General features: G+C 44.2%; 2 protein-coding genes across 2 annotated transcripts; both read right to left on the bottom strand.

The window, feature by feature from the left end:
* Positions 1-9: 9 nt before the first annotated feature.
* Olfr320 (olfactory receptor 320) lies at positions 10-930 on the bottom strand. The gene has a single exon (NM_207230.1). It carries the CDS (start codon positions 928-930, stop codon positions 10-12), a length of 921 nt encoding a protein of 306 aa, NP_997113.1.
* Positions 931-18,260: 17,330 nt separating this feature from the next.
* Positions 18,261-19,244, bottom strand: Olfr322 (olfactory receptor 322). Its single transcript, NM_207693.1, has one exon. The coding sequence runs from the start codon at positions 19,242-19,244 to the stop codon at positions 18,261-18,263; it is 984 nt and encodes a 327-aa protein (NP_997576.1).
* Between the last annotated feature and the right edge of the window lie 474 nt (positions 19,245-19,718).

Here is a 19,718-nt window from a genome sequence, read left to right as displayed (position 1 = left end):
AAATCTCCATCACCCCATTTGTCTCCTCAGTGCCCCCATGACCTCCTTGTTCCTCAGGCTGTAGATGAATGGGTTCAGAACAAGGGTGACGATTGAGTAGAGCACAGCCACTACTTTGTCCCTTCCAGGAGAATGCAAGGAGTGTGGCTGGGTATATGTGGAGAGTCCAGTAACATAGAACAGGCTGGCCACAGTCAGGTGTGAGGAGCAGGTGGACACAGCTCTACTCTGTCCCTTTCCTGAACCCATCTGGAGTACAACAACCAAGACCCGAGCATAGGAAGCTAGGATGGCCAGGAAGGGGAGCAGCAGAATGACAAGTCCACTCACGAGGACTGTATGCTCATACTGGGACGTGTCTTCACACACCAGTGGAAGGAGAGATGGAACCTCACAGAAAAAGTGGTTAACCATCCTAGAGCCACAGAATGGAAGTTGAAACACATACACTGTGTGCATGAATGCATTGATGGAGCTGCTGCTCCAGGCACCAGCGACCATGGAGCAGCAGATCTTCCTACTCATGAGCACAGGGTAGTGCAAGGGTCGGCAGATGGCTATATACCTGTCATAGGACATGAAGCCCAGCAGGAGGGCTTCAGATCCACCCAGGGTCAGAAACACAAAGGCTTGGACAGCACAGCCCAGAAAGGAAATGGCCTTGGTGTCTGAGAGGAAGTTAGCTGCCACCTTGGGCACAGTGGTAGAGATGTACATCATGTCAATGATGGAGAGCTGGCTGAGGAGAAAGTACATGGGGGTGTGGAGTCTGCAGTCCAGCCTGATGAGGAGGACCAGTGTGATGTTGCCTATGAAAGCCACTGCAAAGAGGATGGCAATCAGTGTGAAGAGGAAAGTGTCCATGTGTCCATCCTGGAAAAGGCCAACCAAGCTGAAGTCTGTCCCACAGCTGCGGTTTCCTGTCTCCATGCCTTAGACTGAACCATCAGAGCAGATGCACTCTGGAAAGGGCGTGGCCAGGTGAGGACTGTCATTGAGTAGGAAATGAAAATTATTACATAGGATAGTTTCCCTGAATAGCTCTAGGGCACTCTCTCTTTAGGGCATACACATACTTCTCTCTCTTTCTCTGTCTCTGCCTCTCTATCTCTCTGTGTCTCTTTCTCTCTCTGTCTCTTTCTCTCTGTATTAAAAATATTCCTTTTCAGTTATTTTTAATGTTTTTAGATTTGCTTAAGCTGCTGTGTCGTATGCATTATTGCAAGACATTGCTCTTTCCATGCATGCCTGACACACTCAGCTTTGAAACAGGATTTTGGATTTCCTGTCCTTTCCATTTCTATGTGGATGGAGTCTTCAGACTCACTTTTGAATCAAGGTTGTTTATAAGTTATAACTGAGGAAATAAGAATAAGCATTTTTGAGATCACAGAACAAAATTTAAATAATCACAAAATTAGCAGTTATGTAATTCTCAGAAATTTTTCTATATCTACTGCAGATCCTCTCTGGTGAGAGACTGGAGTTGGGTCTCCTTCTGTGACGGCATCATTCTCTCACTCAGTTCTGTTATCCGTGTGAACAAGGTATTGACAGGAGAGTCTCAGGAAATCAAAATGCGGAATGTGTACAGGAAAGGGAAGACGTACTGAGATCACTGTGCAATGTAAACATTAAAAATATGCACTATGTCTACAAGAGGATTACATAATGCAAAAAAAATCATGTGAAATCATATTATGTATTTTATTACATTATACATATAATGTTCATCTGTTGCATAAAGCAATTGTCGTAATTAAAAGTAGCAGAGGGGTGAGTAACATTTTCCAAACTCTAAAAATATGATTTATGAAAGAGAATTAAGGAGAAATTAATAGTGCAACGTAGGACATTGTTATTGCTTTTTATATAAAGACTTCGGTTAACGTGCACCTCCCCACTATTCCTTAAGGCAACAAAATGCTAGACTGCCCACAGCTTCATTTTGCTCCCCAATTACCCTGAGTGTCAGGTGATACCTGGACCCTGATAGTAGACATTGCTGAAAGTGTGGCAGTTCATGTTGATTTCGATAGTCCATATCTGTGCACATGTGTGCATGTGTGCATGTGTGTCTGTGTCTGTATGTGTGTGTGTGTGTGTGTGTGTGTGTGTGTGTCTGTGTTTGTGTGTGACTGTGTGTGTGCTTTTGTGTATTACTGGGATCAAATGCCTGGCCTTGGCAAGCACTGTGACCCTGAGTTCATTGGCTTTTGAGGCTAGGTCTCACTCTTCTTGCTCAGTAGCTCAGATTCGTCCTCAACTTCAATCCTTTCCTGACCTTCCTGAGTGCTGGGATGGAGGCTGGGCCATCAAGACCATCCCGGTCCTGGCTTCTCATCATTAGAAGCTCAGTCAGTGTCTGCTGAATCCTTACATGTTAAAGTGATTTTTAATGCTGTGAAAATGGAAAAGGTAAATTCCCTTTCTTTTCATTACAGTAACAACAGAATTTTGGCTTTTGTTCAGTATGTTGGAAATCATCTGGTCCGATCTAAAGACAAAATTTAGTCTGTGGCAGAGCAGCAGTCCTCGTTCCAAAAACTGAACACAATGTGTTTTAGATGTGGCTGCTTCCCTTTGGAGGACAGAGTGTGCTGGTGCAGCCCAGAGCAGTAGACACACTTGAGCTCTTTACTCCTGTGCATCCCTGTCACAACCACATCTTTTAACAATGAGAGTCTGTATAGGACTCATTTGGAATAAGAGTAAAATGTGTCCACTAGCCTGATGTGTATCATTGCACACTGTATGCACCAGACACCTGTGCCAAATTATCAATTTGCACCTCTGTGATTAATAATTTAAACCATAATTAATTCTGAAATCAGAAAATATTCTAAATATGCTGAAAATGGCATTAAATTTTATGACAGTCTTGTCCCCTAAAACTGGGAGAGCCCCAGTTATTTCTACTTCTGAGAAGGTTTGCATGCTCGAGAATACCAATGGACAGCGTTCATACACATTGACCTTGCCAATATTTTTAAAAGCAATAGCTGGAACGTGCATCTAGCCAGGAGTTGACTCAATTCAAAAGCATGGATTACAGGTAGAACAACACACGTTACCCAATAATCCCAATACATACCTTCACCAGCAAGAGCACCACTGCTCTAGGGTCTCCTCATCAAGATCAATAGCAAATTCATCAGAGAATTCAGCTTTACTTCAGTAATTCCTTGACTGCAAGCCTCTCTTGTCAGCTAATGGGGTGTGCTATGACCAAGCCAGAATTCCATCTTCCATCAAGCTGAGCTTTTTAATAGGAGGATCATGGTGATCTTTTCCTCCAGATGACTCTATGCGTGCACTGCCTGTCTTTCTATAAATTTAACTCTAACATAATTTTAACTGCATCATGAGCTTCTGTGTTTTAAAGATACACATTTCACTTTCCTAGGATTTCTCCTCAAAAGTGAAATACTAAGAACAGAAAATGAACCTGCCCAAAAATATATAGAAAGATAAGACTCCTAGAGATAACAGGTAGAAAGTCACAACTATGCCTCCATGAATAAATACAGTGCTAATATCCAGTGAATCAAGCTATTTAATCTGTGTATCAAGAAAAACAGCCGGCTTCTAAAACCCTGGCTTCTAAAACCTCAGACTCCCAACACATTTTGGAAACTGTAATCTCACTGTGAATTTACAATATAGTTGGGTTTTGGCCTCAAAAAATAAATCTCACTTAACATTGAAGACTTAGGTGGAAAAGAAATATCATTTTGGCATCTATGGAAGACTTTTAAGGTCTTAAATGCTCTGGCTGCCTGTGGAAGATTGGATCTCATAGGCAATCCTTCTGGGAAAACCTGGTCTCTTGTCCACAATTAAATAAACACACCACATACAAGAGAGATAACATTTTATTAGAATTCATGTTTGCATTGCACAGTAGAAGTTACAAGAGGTCAGAATGAATGCTCAAAACATATTTTCGTCATAACTGAAGCTGATAGGTTTTTAAAAACTAATTCCACTACACACTCTTTTTTTTTTTCCATTTTTTATTAGGTATTTAACTCATTTACATTTCCAATGCTATACCAAAAGTCCCCCATATCCACCCACCCCCACTCCCCTGCCCACCCACTCCCCCTTTTTGGCCCTGGTGTTCCCCTGTACTGGGGCATATAAAGTTTGCAAGTCCAATGGGCCTCTCTTTCCAGTGATGGCCGACTAGGCCATCTTTTGATATATATGCAGCTAGAGTCAAGAGCTCCGGGGTACTGGTTAGCTCATAATGTTGTTCCACCTATAGGGTTGCAGATCCCTTTAGCTCCTTGGCTACTTTCTCTAGCTCCTCCATTGGGAGCCCTATGATCCATCCATTAGCTGACTGTGAGCATCCACTTCTGTGTTTGCTGGGCCCCGGCATAGTCTCACAAGAGACAGCTACATCTGCGTCCTTTCAATAAAATCTTGCTAGTGTATGCAATGGTGTCAGCGTTTGGATGCTGATTATGGGGTGGATCCCTGGATATGGCAGTCTCTACATGGTCCATCCTTTCATCTCAGCTCCAAACTCCGTCTCTGTAACTCCTTCCATGGGTGTTTTGTTCCCAAATCTAAGGAGGGGCATAGTGTCCACACTTCAGTCTTCATTCTTCTTGAGTTTCATGTGTTTAGCAAATTATATCTTATATCTTGGGTATCCTAGGTTTGGGGCTAATATCCACTTATCAGTGAATACATATTGTGTGAGTTTCTTTGTGAATGTGTTACCTCACTCAGGATGATGCCCTCCAGGTCCATCCATTTGGCTAGGAATTTCATAAATTCATTCTTTTTAATAGCTGAGTAGTACTCCATTGTGTAGATGTACCACATTTTCTGTATCCATTCCTCTGTTGAGGGGCATCTAGGTTCTTTCCAGCTTCTGGCTATTATAAATAAGGCTGCTATGAACATAGTGGAGCATGTGTCCTTCTTACCTGTTGGGGCATCTTCTGGATATATGCCCAGGAGAGGTATTGCTGGATCCTCCGGTAGTACTATGTCCAGTTTTCTGAGGAACCGCCAGACTGATTTCCAGAGTGGTTGTACAAGCCTGCACTCCCACCAACAATGGAGGAGTGTTCCTCTTTCTCCACATCCTCGCCAGCATCTGCTGTCACCTGAATTTTTGATCTTAGCCATTCTGACTGGTGTGAGGTGGAATCTCAGGGTTGTTTTGATTTGCATTTCCCTGATGATTAAGGATGTTGAACATTTTTTCAAGTGCTTCTCTGCCATTCGGTATTCCTCAGGTGAGAATTCTTTGTTCAGTTCTGAGCCCCATTTTTTAATGGGGTTATTTGATTTTCTGAAGTCCACCTTCTTGAGTTCTTTATATATGTTGGATATTAGTCCCCTATCTGATTTAGGATAGGTAAAGATCCTTTCCCAATCTGTTGGTGGTCTTTTTGTCTTATTGACGGTGTCTTTTGCCTTGCAGAAACTTTGGAGTTTCATTAGGTCCCATTTGTCAATTCTCAATCTTACAGCACAAGCCATTGCTGTTCTGTTCAGGAATTTTTCCCCTGTGCCCATATCTTCAAGGCTTTTCCCCACTTTCTCCTCTATAAGTTTCAGTGTCTCTGGTTTTATGTGAAGTTCCTTGATCCACTTAGATTTGACCTTAGTACAAGGAGATAAGTATGGATCGATTCGCATTCTTCTACACGATAACAACCAGTTGTGCCAGCACCAATTGTTGAAAATGCTGTCTTTCTTCCACTGGATGGTTTTAGCTCCCTTGTCGAAGATCAAGTGACCATAGGTGTGTGGGTTCATTTCTGGGTCTTCAATTCTATTCCATTGGTCTACTTGTCTGTCTCTATACCAGTACCATGCAGTTTTTATCACAATTGCTCTGTAGTAAAGCTTTAGGTCTGGCATGGTGATTCCGCCAGAAGTTCTTTTATCCTTGAGAAGACTTTTTGCTATCCTAGATTTTTTGTTATTCCAGACAAATTTGCAAATTGCTCCTTCCAATTCGTTGAAGAATTGAGTTGGAATTTTGATGGGGATTGCATTGAATCTGTAGATTGCTTTTGGCAAGATAGCCATTTTTACAATGTTGATCCTGCCAATCCATGAGCATGGGAGATCTTTCCATCTTCTGAGATCTTCCTTAATTTCTTTCTTCAGAGATTTGAAGTTTTTATCATACAGATCTTTCACTTCCTTAGTTAGAGTCACGCCAAGATATTTTATATTATTTGTGACTATTGAGAAGGGTGTTGTTTCCCTAATTTCTTTCTCAGCCTGTTTATTCTTTGTATAGAGAAAGGCCATTGACTTGTTTGAGTTTATTTTATATCCAGCTACTTCACCGAAGCTGTTTATCAGGTTTAGGAGTTCTCTGGTAGAATTTTTAGGGTCACTTATATATACTATCATATCATCTGCAAAAAGTGATATTTTGACTTCCTCTTTTCCAATTTGTATCCCCTTGATCTCCTTTTGTTGTCGAATTGCTCTGGCTAATACTTCAAGTACTATGTTGAAAAGGTAGGGAGAAAGTGGGCAGCCTTGTCTAGTCCCTGATTTTAGTGGGATTGCTTCCAGCTTCTCTCCATTTACTTTGATGTTGGCTACTGGTTTGCTGTAGATTGCTTTTATCATGTTTAGGTATGGGCCTTGAATTCCTGATCTTTCCAAAACTTTTATCATGAATGGGTGTTGGATCTTGTCAAATGCTTTTTCTGCATCTAACGAGATGATCATGTGGTTTTTGTCTTTGAGTTTGTTTATATAATGGATTACATTGATGGATTTTCGTATATTAAACCATCCCTGCATCCCTGGAATAAAACCTACTTGGTCAGGATGGATGATTGCTTTAATGTGTTCTTGAATTCGGTTAGCGAGAATTTTATTGAGGATTTTTGCATCGATATTCATAAGAGAAATTGGTCTGAAGTTCTCTATCTTTGTTGGATCTTTCTGTGGTTTAGGTATCAGAGTAATAGTGGCTTCATAAAATGAGTTGGGTAGAGTACCTTCTACTTCTATTTTGTGAAATAGTTTGTGCAGAATTGGAATTAGATCTTCTTTGAAGGTCTGATAGAACTCTGCACTAAACCCATCTGGTCCTGGGCTTTTTTTGGTTGGGAGACTATTAATAACTGCTTCTATTTCTTTAGGTGATATGGGACTGTTTAGATGGTCAACTTGATCCTGATTCAACTTTGGTACCTGGTATCTGTCCAGAAATTTGTCCATTTCATCCAGGTTTTCCAGTTTTGTTGAGTATAGCCTTTTGTAGAAGGATCTGATGGTGTTTTGGATTTCTTCAAGATCTGTTGTTATGTCTCCCTTTTCATTTCTGATTTTGTTAATTAAGATTTTGTCCCTGTGCCCTTTAGTGAGTCTAGCTAAGGGTTTATCTATCTTGTTGATTTTCTCAAAGAACCAACTCCTCGTTTGGTTAATTCTTTGAATAGTTCTTCTTGTTTCCACTTGGTTGATTTCACCCCTGAGTTTGATTATTTCCTGCCGTCTACTCCTCTTGGGTGAATTTGCTTCCTTTTTTTCTAGGGCTTTTAGATGTGTTGTCAAGCTGCTAGTATGTGCTGTCTCCCGTTTCTTCTTGGAGGCACTCAGCGCTATGAGTTTCCCTCTTAGAAATGCTTTCATTGTGTCCCATAGGTTTGGGTACGTTGTGGCTTCATTTTCATTAAACTCTAAAAAGTCTTTAATTTCTTTCTTTATTCCTTCCTTGACCAAGGTATCATTGAGAAGAGTGTTATTCAGTTTCCACGTGAATGTTGGCTTTCCATTATTTATGTTGTTATTGAAGATCAGTCTTAGGCCATGGTGGTCTGATAGGATACATGGGACAATTTCAATATTTTTGTATCTATTGAGGCCTGTTTTGTGACCAATTATATGGTCAATTTTGGAGAAGGTCCCGTGAGGTGCTGAGAAGAAGGTATATCCTTTTGTTTTAGGATAAAATGTTCTGTAGATATCTGCCAGGTCCATTTGTTTCATAACTTCTGTTAGTTTCACTGTGTCCCTGTTTAGTTTCTGTTTCCACGATCTGTCCTTTGAAGAAAGTGGTGTGTTGAAGTCTCCCACTATTATTGTGTGAGGTGCAATGTATGCTTTGAGCTTTACTAAAGTGTCTCTAATGAATGTGGCTGCCCTTGCATTTGGTGCGTAGATATTCAGAATTGAGAGTTCCTCTTGGAGGATTTTACCTTTGATGAGTATGAAGTGTCCCTACTTGTCTTTTTTGATAACTTTGGGTTGGAAGTCGATTTTATCCGATATTAAAATGGCTACTCCAGCTTGTTTCTTCAGTCCATTTGCTTGGAAAATTGTTTTCCAGCCTTTCACTCTGAGGTAGTGTCTGTCTTTTTCCCTGAGATGGGTTTCCTGTAAGCAGCAGAATGTTGGGTCCTGTTTTTGTAGCCAGTCTGTTAGTCTATGTCTTTTTATTGGGGAATTGAGTCCATTGATATTAAGAGATATTAAGGAAAAGTAATTGTTGCTCCCTTTTATTTTTGTTGTTAGAGTTGGCATTCTGTTCTTGTGGCTGTCTTCTTTTTGGTTTGTTGAATGATTACTTTCTTGGTTGTTCTAGGGCGTGATTTCCGTCCTTGTATTGCTTCTTTTCTGTTATTATCCTTTGAAGGGCTGGATTCATGGAAAGATATTGTGTGAACTTGGTTTTGTCGTGGAATACTTTGGTTTCTCCATCTATGGTAATTGAGAGTTTGGCCGGGTATAGTAGCCTGGGCTGGCATTTGTGTTCTCTTAGTGTCTGTATAACATCTGTCCAGGCTCTTCTGGCTTTCATAGTCTCTGGTGAAAAGTCTGGTGTAATTCTGATAGGCCTTCCTTTATATGTTACTTGACCTTTCTCCCTTACTGCTTTTAATATTCTATCTTTATTTAGTGCATTTGTTGTTCTGATTATTATGTGTCGGGAGGAATTTCTTTTCTGGTCCAGTCTATTTGGAGTTCTGTATGCTTCTTGTATGATCATGGGCATCTCTTTTTTTATGTTTGGGAAGTTTTCTTCTATTATTTTGTTGAAGATATTAGCTGGCCCTTTAAGTTGAAAATCTTCATTCTCATCAATTCCTATTATCCGTAGGTTTGGTCTTCTCATTGTGTCCTGGATTACCTGGATGTTTTGAGTTAGGATCCTTTTGCATTTTGTATTTTCTTTGACTGTTGTGTCGATGTTCTCTATGGAATCTTCTGCACCTGAGATTCTCTCTTCCATTTCTTGTATTCTGTTGCTGATGCTCGCATCTATGGTTCCAGATCTCTTTCCTAGGGTTTCTATCTCCAGCGTTGCCTCGCTTTGGGTTTTCTTTATTGTGTCTACTTCCCCTTTTAGTTCTAGTATGGTTTTGTTCATTTCCATCACCTGTTTGGCTGTGTTTTCCTGCTTTTCTTTAAGAGCCTGTAACTCTTTAGCAGTGCTCTCCTGTAAATCTTTAAGTGACTTATGAAAGTCCTTCTTGATGTCCTCTATCATCATCATGAGAAATGTTTTTAAATCTGGGTCTAGATTTTCGGTTGTGTTGGGGTGCCCAGGACTAGGTGGGGTAGGAGTGCTGCGTTCTGATGATGGTGAGTGGTCTTGATTTCTGTTAGTAGGATTCTTACGTTTGCCTTTCGCCATCTGGTAATCTCTGAAGCTAGCTGTTTTAGTTGTCACTGTTAAGAGCTTGTTCTTCAGGTGACTCTGTTAGCCTCTATGAGCAGACCTGGAGGGTAGCACTCTCCTTAGTTTCAGTGGGCAGAGTATTCTCTGCAGGCAAGCTCTCTTCTTGCAAGGCAGGTACCCAGATATCTGGTGTTCGAACCAGACTCCTGGCAGAAGTTGTGTTCCATTCACTAGAGGTCTTAGGATCACGTGTGGAATCCTGTGTGGGCCCTTGCGGGTGTCAGGCGACTCAGCTGGCAAGGTAGCCCGGGGCTCGAGTGGAGTGGAAGGGGTTTGTGCCCCAGATCAAGCCCGGGTAGCCTGCTTCCCTATGTACCACAGTCTCAAGTTCCGCGTGATTGGATTGGGGCAGGCACTGTGGTCCACTCACCAGAGGTCTTAGGGTCCCGTGGGGAGTCCCGTGTGGGCCCTTGCGGGTGTTGGGCAAGACTCTGCTGGCAAGGTAGCCCGGGGCTCGAGTCTCCAGTCGAGCGGAAGGGACTTGTGCCCCAGATCAGGCCCGGGTAGCCTGCTTCCCTATGTACCGCAGTCTCGAGTTCCGCGCGATTGGATTGGGGCAGGCACTGTGGTCCACTCACCAGAGGTCTTAGGGTCCCGTGGGGAGTCCCGTGTGGGCCCTTGCGGGTGTTGGGCAAGACTCTGCTGGCAAGGTAGCCCGGGGCTCGAGTCACGAGTCGAGCGGAAGGGACTTGTGCCCCAGATCAGGCCCGGGTAGCCTGCTTCCCTATGTACCGCAGTCTCAAGTTCCACGTGATTGGATTGGGGCAGGCACTGTGGTCCACTCACCAGAGGTCTTAGGGTCCCGTGGGGAGTCCCGTGTGGGCCCTTGCGGGTGTTGGGCAAGACTCTGCTGGCAAGGTAGCCCGGGGCTCGAGTCACGAGTCGAGCGGAAGGGACTTGTGCCCCAGATCAGGCCCGGGTAGCCTGCTTCCCTATGTACCGCAGTCTCAAGTTCCACGTGATTGGATTGGGGCAGGCACTGTGGTCCACTCACCAGAGGTCTTAGGGTCCCGTGGGGAGTCCCGTGTGGGCCCTTGCGGGTGTTGGGCAAGACTCTGCTGGCAAGGTAGCCCGGGGCTCGAGTCACGAGTCGAGCGGAAGGGACTTGTGCCCCAGATCAGGCCCGGGTAGCCTGCTTCCCTATGTACCGCAGTCTCAAGTTCCACGTGATTGGATTGGGGCAGGCACTGTGGTCCACTCACCAGAGGTCTTAGGGTCCCGTGGGGAGTCCCGTGTGGGCCCTTGCGGGTGTTGGGCAAGACTCTGCTGGCAAGGTAGCCCGGGGCTCGAGTCTCGAGTCGAGCGGAAGGGTCCACTACACACTCTTAACATGCACATCTGCACAGAAACATAAGGAGTGAGCTGCAAAATGTAGGTACTAGAGCATCATAAATACGATATTTCAAATAATTATGTAATCTAGGATTTGACTTGTGTCACATGTTCCCAAAGTCGATCTCCAAATGTCCAGCCTGGTCACTGAAGTGGGAGAGTCATGTGTGTGGAAGCCACAGCTCCGCTTGATGTTGGAAAAAGAAATAGTTCACTGTGTCCCAGCTTGGGCAAGAAGTTGGATCAATGGCAAAGTGCAATTCTTACCTGCTGCTAAAATGGTCCTGTTAATCTAAAGAAGCTATAGTTTTTAATCAGAATAGAAAGATTAATGAATCTGTTAATATTGGCTGTATACTGAAGTCTGTACTATTTCTCAGCAAGTAGCAATATCACATCAGCATTGTAAAAACTGAATCTTTGAAATAATTTATCCCAAACATATTCCTAGTTTGCTAGATAACAAATTTAATTTTTAATCTATCAATGCAAATGTCTCTTTTATCTTTAGCCTTTATTAACTAATGACCCATTGACCTACTAATAATACCTGTGAGCATAATGGTACCACCACAACACATTTTATGTTTGGATTTATGCAAATTTCACTCTGTAAACATAGCGTTAGAAAATCTTTCACTCCCCCTTACTTATTTTATACTGTCTCTTAATTTTACTACTAATTTTTCCTTCTGTGTTTGAATTAAAATTCCAAGTTCAGCCAATAACCAAGGTGTAATATTTACCTGTATACATAGAATATGTGTATTCTATGACATGATTAACTCTATGACAACAATGCAAAGCAATGAACAGCCTTATCCAAGAAAACTGTTAGTTACACACAAAGTTCCCAAGTATAGCTGGCTTACAGGGGCAATAAAAATAATCGCAACACCCAGTTTGTCACAAACACCAACTTCATCCATTTTTGTAGGTGTATGATATGTTCTAATAGGTTGTATCACTTTTCCTACTTATGTTTTTTTATTTATTCTTTTTTAAATTGTAATTTTATTTGTAATTCATTTTTTACACTCAATATTCCATTCCCCTCCCCATCTACACTCTGACTGCTCCCCATCCCGCACCTCCTCCCCATCCCACCCCGTCTCCACGTGGATGCTCCTATCCCCCACCCTCCTGACCTCTAAACTCCCTGGGGCCTCCAGGGCCTCCAGTCTCTTGAGGGTTAGGTGCATCATCTCTGAATGAACACAAACCTGGAAGTCCTCTACTCTATGTGTGTTAGGGGCCTCATATCAGCTGGTGTATGCTGCCTGTTTGATGGTCCAGTGTTTGAAAGATCTTGGGGGTCCAGATTAATTAAGACTGCTGGTCCTCCTACAGGGTCACCCTCCTCCTCAGCTTCTTTCAGCTTTTCCCTAATTCAACAACAGGGCTCAGCTGCTTCTGTAGATTGGTTGGGTGCAAATAACTGCATCTGACTCTTTCAGCAGCTTGTTGGGTCTTTTGGGGGCAGTCATGATAGATCCCTTTTTGTGAGCATTCCATAGCCTCAGTAATAGTGTCATGCTTTGGGACCTCCCTTTGAGCTGGATCCCATTTTGGGCCAGTCAATGGACTTTTTTTTTCCCTCAAGCTCCTCTCCATTTCCATCCCTGTGATTTTTTTTTCAGACAGAAACAGTTATGGGTCAGAGGTGTGACTGTGGGATGGCAACCCTTCTTTTATTATACATGTATGGGTGGTTTGTTTCCGTGGGTTTCCGTGTACTGTGTAAATGCCACATGCCTGAAGAGGCCAGAAGAGGGCGTCAGATACCCTGGATTCAAAAGATGAACCTGGGTCCTCTGTGGGAGTGATCAGTGCCCTTAACTGCTGAACCCCTATTTATTCTTTAAATAGTCTTGATAGCTTTATAATTTTATGATAATTATTATATGGACAGTAAATGTTATTAACAAGAATAAAATTTTCCTGAGGAGGTAAGAAACAGCGCAGAACTGCTTTCTGAAGTATAACAGCTTCCATAAGACCTGAGGCTCCTCTTTCCTTTTTAAAAGTCCGCAACTGTTATTTGCAATACTAAAAGTGACTGGTTTTGGCCAGGCATGATGACATACACCTGTAATCTCAGCACTTGGGAGGTAAAAGTGGAAAGGCCAGAAGTTCAGGGCCATTCTCCTCTACATAGTGGGATTGAGTCCATACTGGGCTACATTCGACCCTGCCTCAAAACAAATGAACTTATAGGTAAACAAACACCAAGCCAAACAAAACAACATATTTATGGGTTTGATTTTTAATGCTAAATATAGCTGTAACTTGCTGTCTTGCAGCACAGACTGGCATCAGCTGGTGCACTTCGGCTCCATTTCTCCATTATGGTGTCAGAAGCTGCACACATGTGTACCTTTTAATATTTTTTAAATGTATATATAGGGCTGTTTTGCCTGCTTGTGTCTGTGTATCCCTTTTGTGTCTTATGCCTGCAGAGGCCAGAAGAGGGCATCAAATCCCTTGTGACTGGAGTTATACTCCATTGTGAAGCACTGTAGGGGTTTTGGGAATTGAGTCCAGGAGCAGTGAGTGCTCTCAACTGTTGAGATATCTCTCTATCCTCTCTCCCTCTTTTGGTGAGGGAGCGTCTCATTGTGCTGTGCTGGTTTGAACTCATTATGGAGCCAATTTTGAGCCCCTGCCTCCTCCTCTCCAGTGATAGGAAGACAGACATTTATTACCACATTAGGTCTGCGCGTGCTAGGCAAGCAGCCCACTAACTGAGCAACGTATCCGTCCTCTGCACTGCCTTCCTCACAAACATCAGGCTGCCCTAGGATTTCTGAGTCCCCTGCTATGGCTATGTCATTTGCAAACCACACTAACACAATCTCCTTTTTTATGTCATAAATAGAGAAATATAATTGTGTTCTGCCATATGCATTTGTAAATCTCACTCCACTGTTCATACCTTCAGAGAGAAATGGGCAAAGCTCATGGAGAAGTTTCATTAGAGTCCATTTACCCCAAACACTGAAAAGACAGAGAAAAGTGCCTCCCCCCCCCCAAAAAAAAATCAGAAATTGGAATTTCCCCAGAAATCCTACACTTGGAGAAGGAAAAGGCTGAAGCTTGGTGCTGGTCAGAAGGAGTGCTTGTATCCCAGAAAGATATTTCATACATTTGCAACAATCATCAGACCACCTTGCAGGACGAGGTAGCATTGGGACAATGGTGGGCAAGCCATGGGCAGGACCGTACCCTGACCAGGACTGGTTACCTATGCATGCCTCTTGTCCTCTTAAAAGCAAAACTTCATGTCAGGACAATGAAGATGAGCCTTACTGGGCCTCTTGATTTTTGTTCACAATGAGACCAGAATAAATTTTCTGTCTTTATTTTTCACTGGTATTTACCTCATTCTCTGACTAAGTGGAGACAATCTGTCAATCCTGGCTTGTCAGAGCTCAGTATTTGACCCTACAGCCAGGACTATGCAGAGAGACCCTGCCTTGAAAAAATAAAACAAATTTTTAAAAATCCCAAAACAAAACAGAACAACAAACTAAAAATAGAAACAAAAACAAACAAAACATACACACACACACATAAACACAAAACCAAAACCAAACCAAAACTAAACAACATAAAAGGGAGGCACCTGTTTGACAGCAGTTCTCTCCTCATCTAGGTGGTGTGATGACAATAATCACCATCTAAGGTTCCTGGCCTGAACTGGTACCTGTAGTCCTTAGACTCCTCCATGTGGAGATGGTGCCTGTCTCCCACCCTCCAGACCACTTCGGGAGGGTGTGCAGAGACACTGATGCGCCTGGGCAGCTGTAGGTATTGTCCATTTTTGTAGAATAAATAACAGCTTGAATGGGTTAAATTCTTCCACATAAGGCTTCCCTGTCTGGGGCTGCTGTAGACTCAAGGCACCTGCCCCTTTAAGACAGCGGGGATGAGACTGACCCAGAGAAAGCCTGACCTTCTTTTGTGGAGGTAACTTTGAATGTGCTACATAGTCAGGAGATGAGCTTGAACTTTGATCCTCCCCTGAATTTACCTCCCAAGTGCTGGAGTTACACATTTACACACACACACACACACACACACACACACACACACACACAGAAACACACACACACACACACACACTTCCTAAGGGCTTCGAGCACATTAGACAAACACTCCAGCAACTGGGCTATATCCCTAGCCCAGCCCATAATCTCTGAAGAATGAAAGTCAAGTTCACACAAATTGGAGGATGAGGTTTAGAAACAAATGGCCATTTAAAAAAAAAGAAATAATTTATTTGATGTCTGAGTGCTCTATCTGCATGTACACCTGCATGCCAGAAGAGGGCATCAGATCCCAGTATAGATGGTTGTGAGACACCATGTGGTTGCTGAAATTTAACTCAGGTCCTCTGGAAGAGCAGACAGTGCTCTAAACCACTGAGCCATGTCTCCAGGCCCACATTTGGCCATTTTTAAGTTATTAAAACAATCCATTAGCAGAATCAGAACAGGAGGCCTGTCATTCAGTCTAGACTTGCTCTAGTTTTATTCTGTGCCTGAGCTAAAACACTCTGACACAAAAGCAACTTGGGAACAAAAGGGTTCATTGGCTTATTTTTGCAAGTCACAGTCAATCATTGTGGGAAGTCAGGGCAGGAACCCAAGTAGGAACCGGATGTAGACTCCAGGAAGGAAAGCCACTGCCTGGCTCACTCCCAGGCTCAGGCTTAGCTTCTTCCTTACATAGCCCAGATCCATTTCTCCAAGGAATGGTGCTGCCCTCAGTAGGCTGTGTCCTCCTGAACCAATTAAAATCAAGGCAATCCCTCACAGACACGCCCACAGGCCACTCAGACCTAGTCAACCTGCCAGTCCATGCTCTCTTCTCAGATGCCTTTAGGCTGTGTCAAACTGACAATTAAGCTGAGTCTGACAAGATGCATTTCTCAAACACTTGGTTGCTTTCAAGAGTAAACAAAATATTCCCAAACTGGTGCTTTCTCCTTCATCAACCACACAGGAGGAAGTAGCTGCTGACCGTCCTTGTTCTCATTGTCCTGATTGGCTGTTCCAAGTTATACCAGACAAAACCTATTATTTAGAAGCCAGGGGAGCTTATGTTTCTTTTGTATACTTCCTTTGCTCAAGGGTAGCCCAAGAAGATTCCAATTAGAGTAGAGAGTCTGCTGAGAGATGAACCTGTGTCCCCTGCTCCCAGGAGGTTCAGCCATGACTAGAGATCTGGAGGACTGTGTGCCCACACACCGCAAGGGCTCGAGGTGAGGAGCTCGGCAGAATAGGCATCACAGTGGATACTACCCCATCTGTTCTCACCTTTGTCCTGGAAGAAAAGCTGCATGATTTTCCTGGAAGGAAAAATAAAGGATTCTCCCCTGCTTTCGTCCTGGAGTTTTGGCAATAGAATCACAGCTGTCTGCAATGAGGCAAGACCTTACGCATCTTGGGTTAGGGGCAGATTCCGTCTGGGTTTTGTCTTCAGCTCTGAGTCCAGCATGGGCATCACTGTAGTTAGGTCCGCCACAAACAAATGCTGAGGTTTACCAATAGGAGAGTCCGGCAGAGACTTACCACACGTGGAGGCTTCCTCACAAGATGAAAGCAAGCCTAAGTCACAGTGAAGCTCAGTGCCACTCCCCCATGTGGTTACATAGGTCAGCGTTTATCCAGAACCTTATGGCAGACGTGGGCTGGGCTGGGTCAAGTCAAAGGCTGAGGTTTAAGGATAGAGAACCAATGTGATTCCACAAAATGCTTTGGTGGAAATATTGGAAACATAAAACACCAGACGACAGAAGTCAATGCTGAACAGTGGTCATGAAGAGACACTTTGTTCATATGAATAAAGCACCTAGCATGTCATTAAGAAATTAAAAACAGGGTTGGCAAGATGGCTCAGTGGGTGAAGGTGCTTGCTGCCAAGCCTCTTGACTTGATTTGGATCTTCAGGACCTGTATGGTTAAAGGAGAGAACCAACTCTTGCAAGGTATCCTCTGATGTCTACACACGCACTGTGAAACATGCCAGCCTACACACACACACACACACACACACACAAAATAAAAGTGATCAAAAAGAAATTTAAAACACGCAAATGACATGCATTTTTAAGAGAAGTTGTGTCCTACCTGGGACCAGGTTACACGCTGGTGAGAACTTACCCTTGCTGTTCCATTCATTAGCTTTGCTGTAACATCAGTTACTGCTTCATTACTGTGACTAAGTCACTAAGCTTTGATGAAGAAGTAACGCCCAGAGGCTCAGGGGTTCCGATGGTTCTGATGGTTCTGTCCATCTTGTCAAGAAGGCGTGGCCAGCCGAGGGGCTTCTCACCTCAGGGCAGCCTGGAAACTGCAGGGAGATGTATGTGGCTTCCTGCTTGTTTCTTCTGTCTTAGTCTTGTTAACCGTCTGGGGCACAGAGACACACTCAGGGTGGGCCTTCCCCCTCAGTTCGTGCTCTACAAACGCCCTCTCTGACCCACTTTGAGGTGTCCCTTGGTCTCCTGGTTTCTAAATCTAGTCATGCTGACAAGGGAGATGAGTGAAAATACTCTTTATTGATTGGTGGCTCATCATGGGATAGAATGGTAGGGAAACATGTAATGTTCAGTTCATTCACAAAGCACATAGTTTGGGACCTTACACAGGATTATAGAAACTCCAGAGGACGCAAGTCAGTGGAGAGCTGTCCATTAGAGTAGACCAGATCCAGTACTGCCAGTGCTACCCAAGCCCTTATGTGGAGTGACATCCAGACCAGGGATGCCTGCCCTCCATACCCCTGATATCAAAGGGACTTATGTGGGGACATGGGGACAAGAGAGCATGATGCTTATGCCTTACCTGTAAGACCAGCTACCCACAGTCACTCTCCCCTAATGTCCCTAATGTAAAAAGTGCACAGAAGGCACCTGTTGGCCCCTTACCTTACCAGGAGATCACATCTCAGCATGTACAGGATAACACTACACCAGCCTAGGGACAAACCATCAGATCTGCATCTAACATGGAAACGTCTGCTTTAACCACAAGGAAGAAAGTTAGAACACACACCATCTTCATGACTACCAAATCTCAGAACCCTTTGTGAATCCAGTAACATGCCTGTGTTTTCCTCCGTGGTAGAATAGTCAGAATTTCCCCCCAAATCACTGCGGAACATTTTCTCTGCCCACTTTCTTTCTCATTAAATGTTTGCCTGAGAGCTTGCAAAGTTCTCTCAGTATTCAGTGCCATCCTCACCAGGACAGCTTCCCTCTGGTCCGTATGGAACCAGCCCTCACTTTCCCTGTCTCTCGGCTACCCAGGAGCAGCCTTCTGAGCGCCCCCTTCACCTCCTTGTTCCTGAGCGTGTAGATCAGAGGGTTGAGGAGAGGGGTGACAATGTTGTAGAAGAGGGTGAGGAACTTGCCCTGGTCCTGGGAGGAGCTGTTCCCCGGCTGCATGTACATGTAGATGATATTTCCGTAGAAAAGCGAGACCACGGTGAGATGTGAACCACACGTGTTGAATGCCTTCTGCCGCCCTGCAGCGGAGCGGATTTGTAACACAGCTCTCACAATGTAACCATAGGAGACCAAGATGAACACCAGAGGCGACAACACGATGCCTATTGCCAGGACGAAGACGGTGCCTTCCACTGCGGCAGTGTTGACACAGGCCGTCCTGATGAGAGCTGGCATCTCGCAGAGGAAGTGGTCCACCCTGCGGTGCCCGCAGCGGGGTAGACTGAGGGTCACAGGAGACATAGCCAGGGAGTTGGCCACGCCGCAGCTCCAGGCCACTGAGACCAGGCCCACGCAGAGCCTGGGGCTCATGATGACCATGTAGTGCAGGGGCTTGCAGACCGCCACAAAGCGGTCATAGGCCATGACAGCCAGCAGCAGGCACTCCACACCCCCCAGGCCCAGGAACAGGACCAGCTGCAGAGCACAGCCCACATAGCTGATGGTCTTGTCCGGCCCGCTGAGGTTATAGAGTAGCTGTGGGATGGAGCTACTGGTGAAGCTGAGGTCAAGGAAGGACAGGTGTGTGAGAAAGAAGTACATGGGGGTGTGAAGGTGCGGGTCCAGCCTGGATACCAGGATGATGATGCTGTTGCCCAGCAGGGTTAGGAGGTAGGCGGGCAGGATGATGGCGAAGAGGACCCTCTCCAGCTCGGGCCGGTCAGAGAAGCCTATAAGGATGAAATGGCTGAAGGTGCTGTCATTGGTTGCTCCCATCTCTACTGCACCTGAGGAAGACATCAATACTGACAGTGATGGGAGAGGACAGAACTTCAATTATTTATTACTTGTTTAGTTCCAACAACCATGTAGTAACTCTGACAGATAAGCAAACTGCGTCATGTATATGGCAAGTCAGATGTCATACGGAGAAACAGGACATGGTTGTCTTTGAACCTAGCAATTGATGCTTTGTTTCTGCTTCACTTGCTCTAGTCTTGCCTCTAATTCCATGAAGCAAGAGATGAACTGTGCTGTGGTCCAGATTTTGATTCTCTCCAGACCCACAATCCCAAGCTCCTGTCCAAAGGCAAAGAGCACAAAATCCAGCCCTGCATAATCAACCCAGAGCATTTGAACATGCCCAGCATCCAGCCCTGCATAATCAACCCAGAGCATTTGAACATGCCCAGCACAGCAGATGGGAAATGTGGACATCACCCATGTGAGCCCACTTGGATTGGCTCACAC

Source organism: Mus musculus, chromosome 11 (genome assembly GCF_000001635.26).
Source record: "Mus musculus strain C57BL/6J chromosome 11, GRCm38.p6 C57BL/6J".
Lineage (NCBI taxonomy): Eukaryota > Metazoa > Chordata > Mammalia > Rodentia > Muridae > Mus > Mus musculus.
The sequence above is the reverse complement of the archived record's forward strand: the minus strand, read 5'-3'. Positions and strand labels throughout refer to the sequence as shown.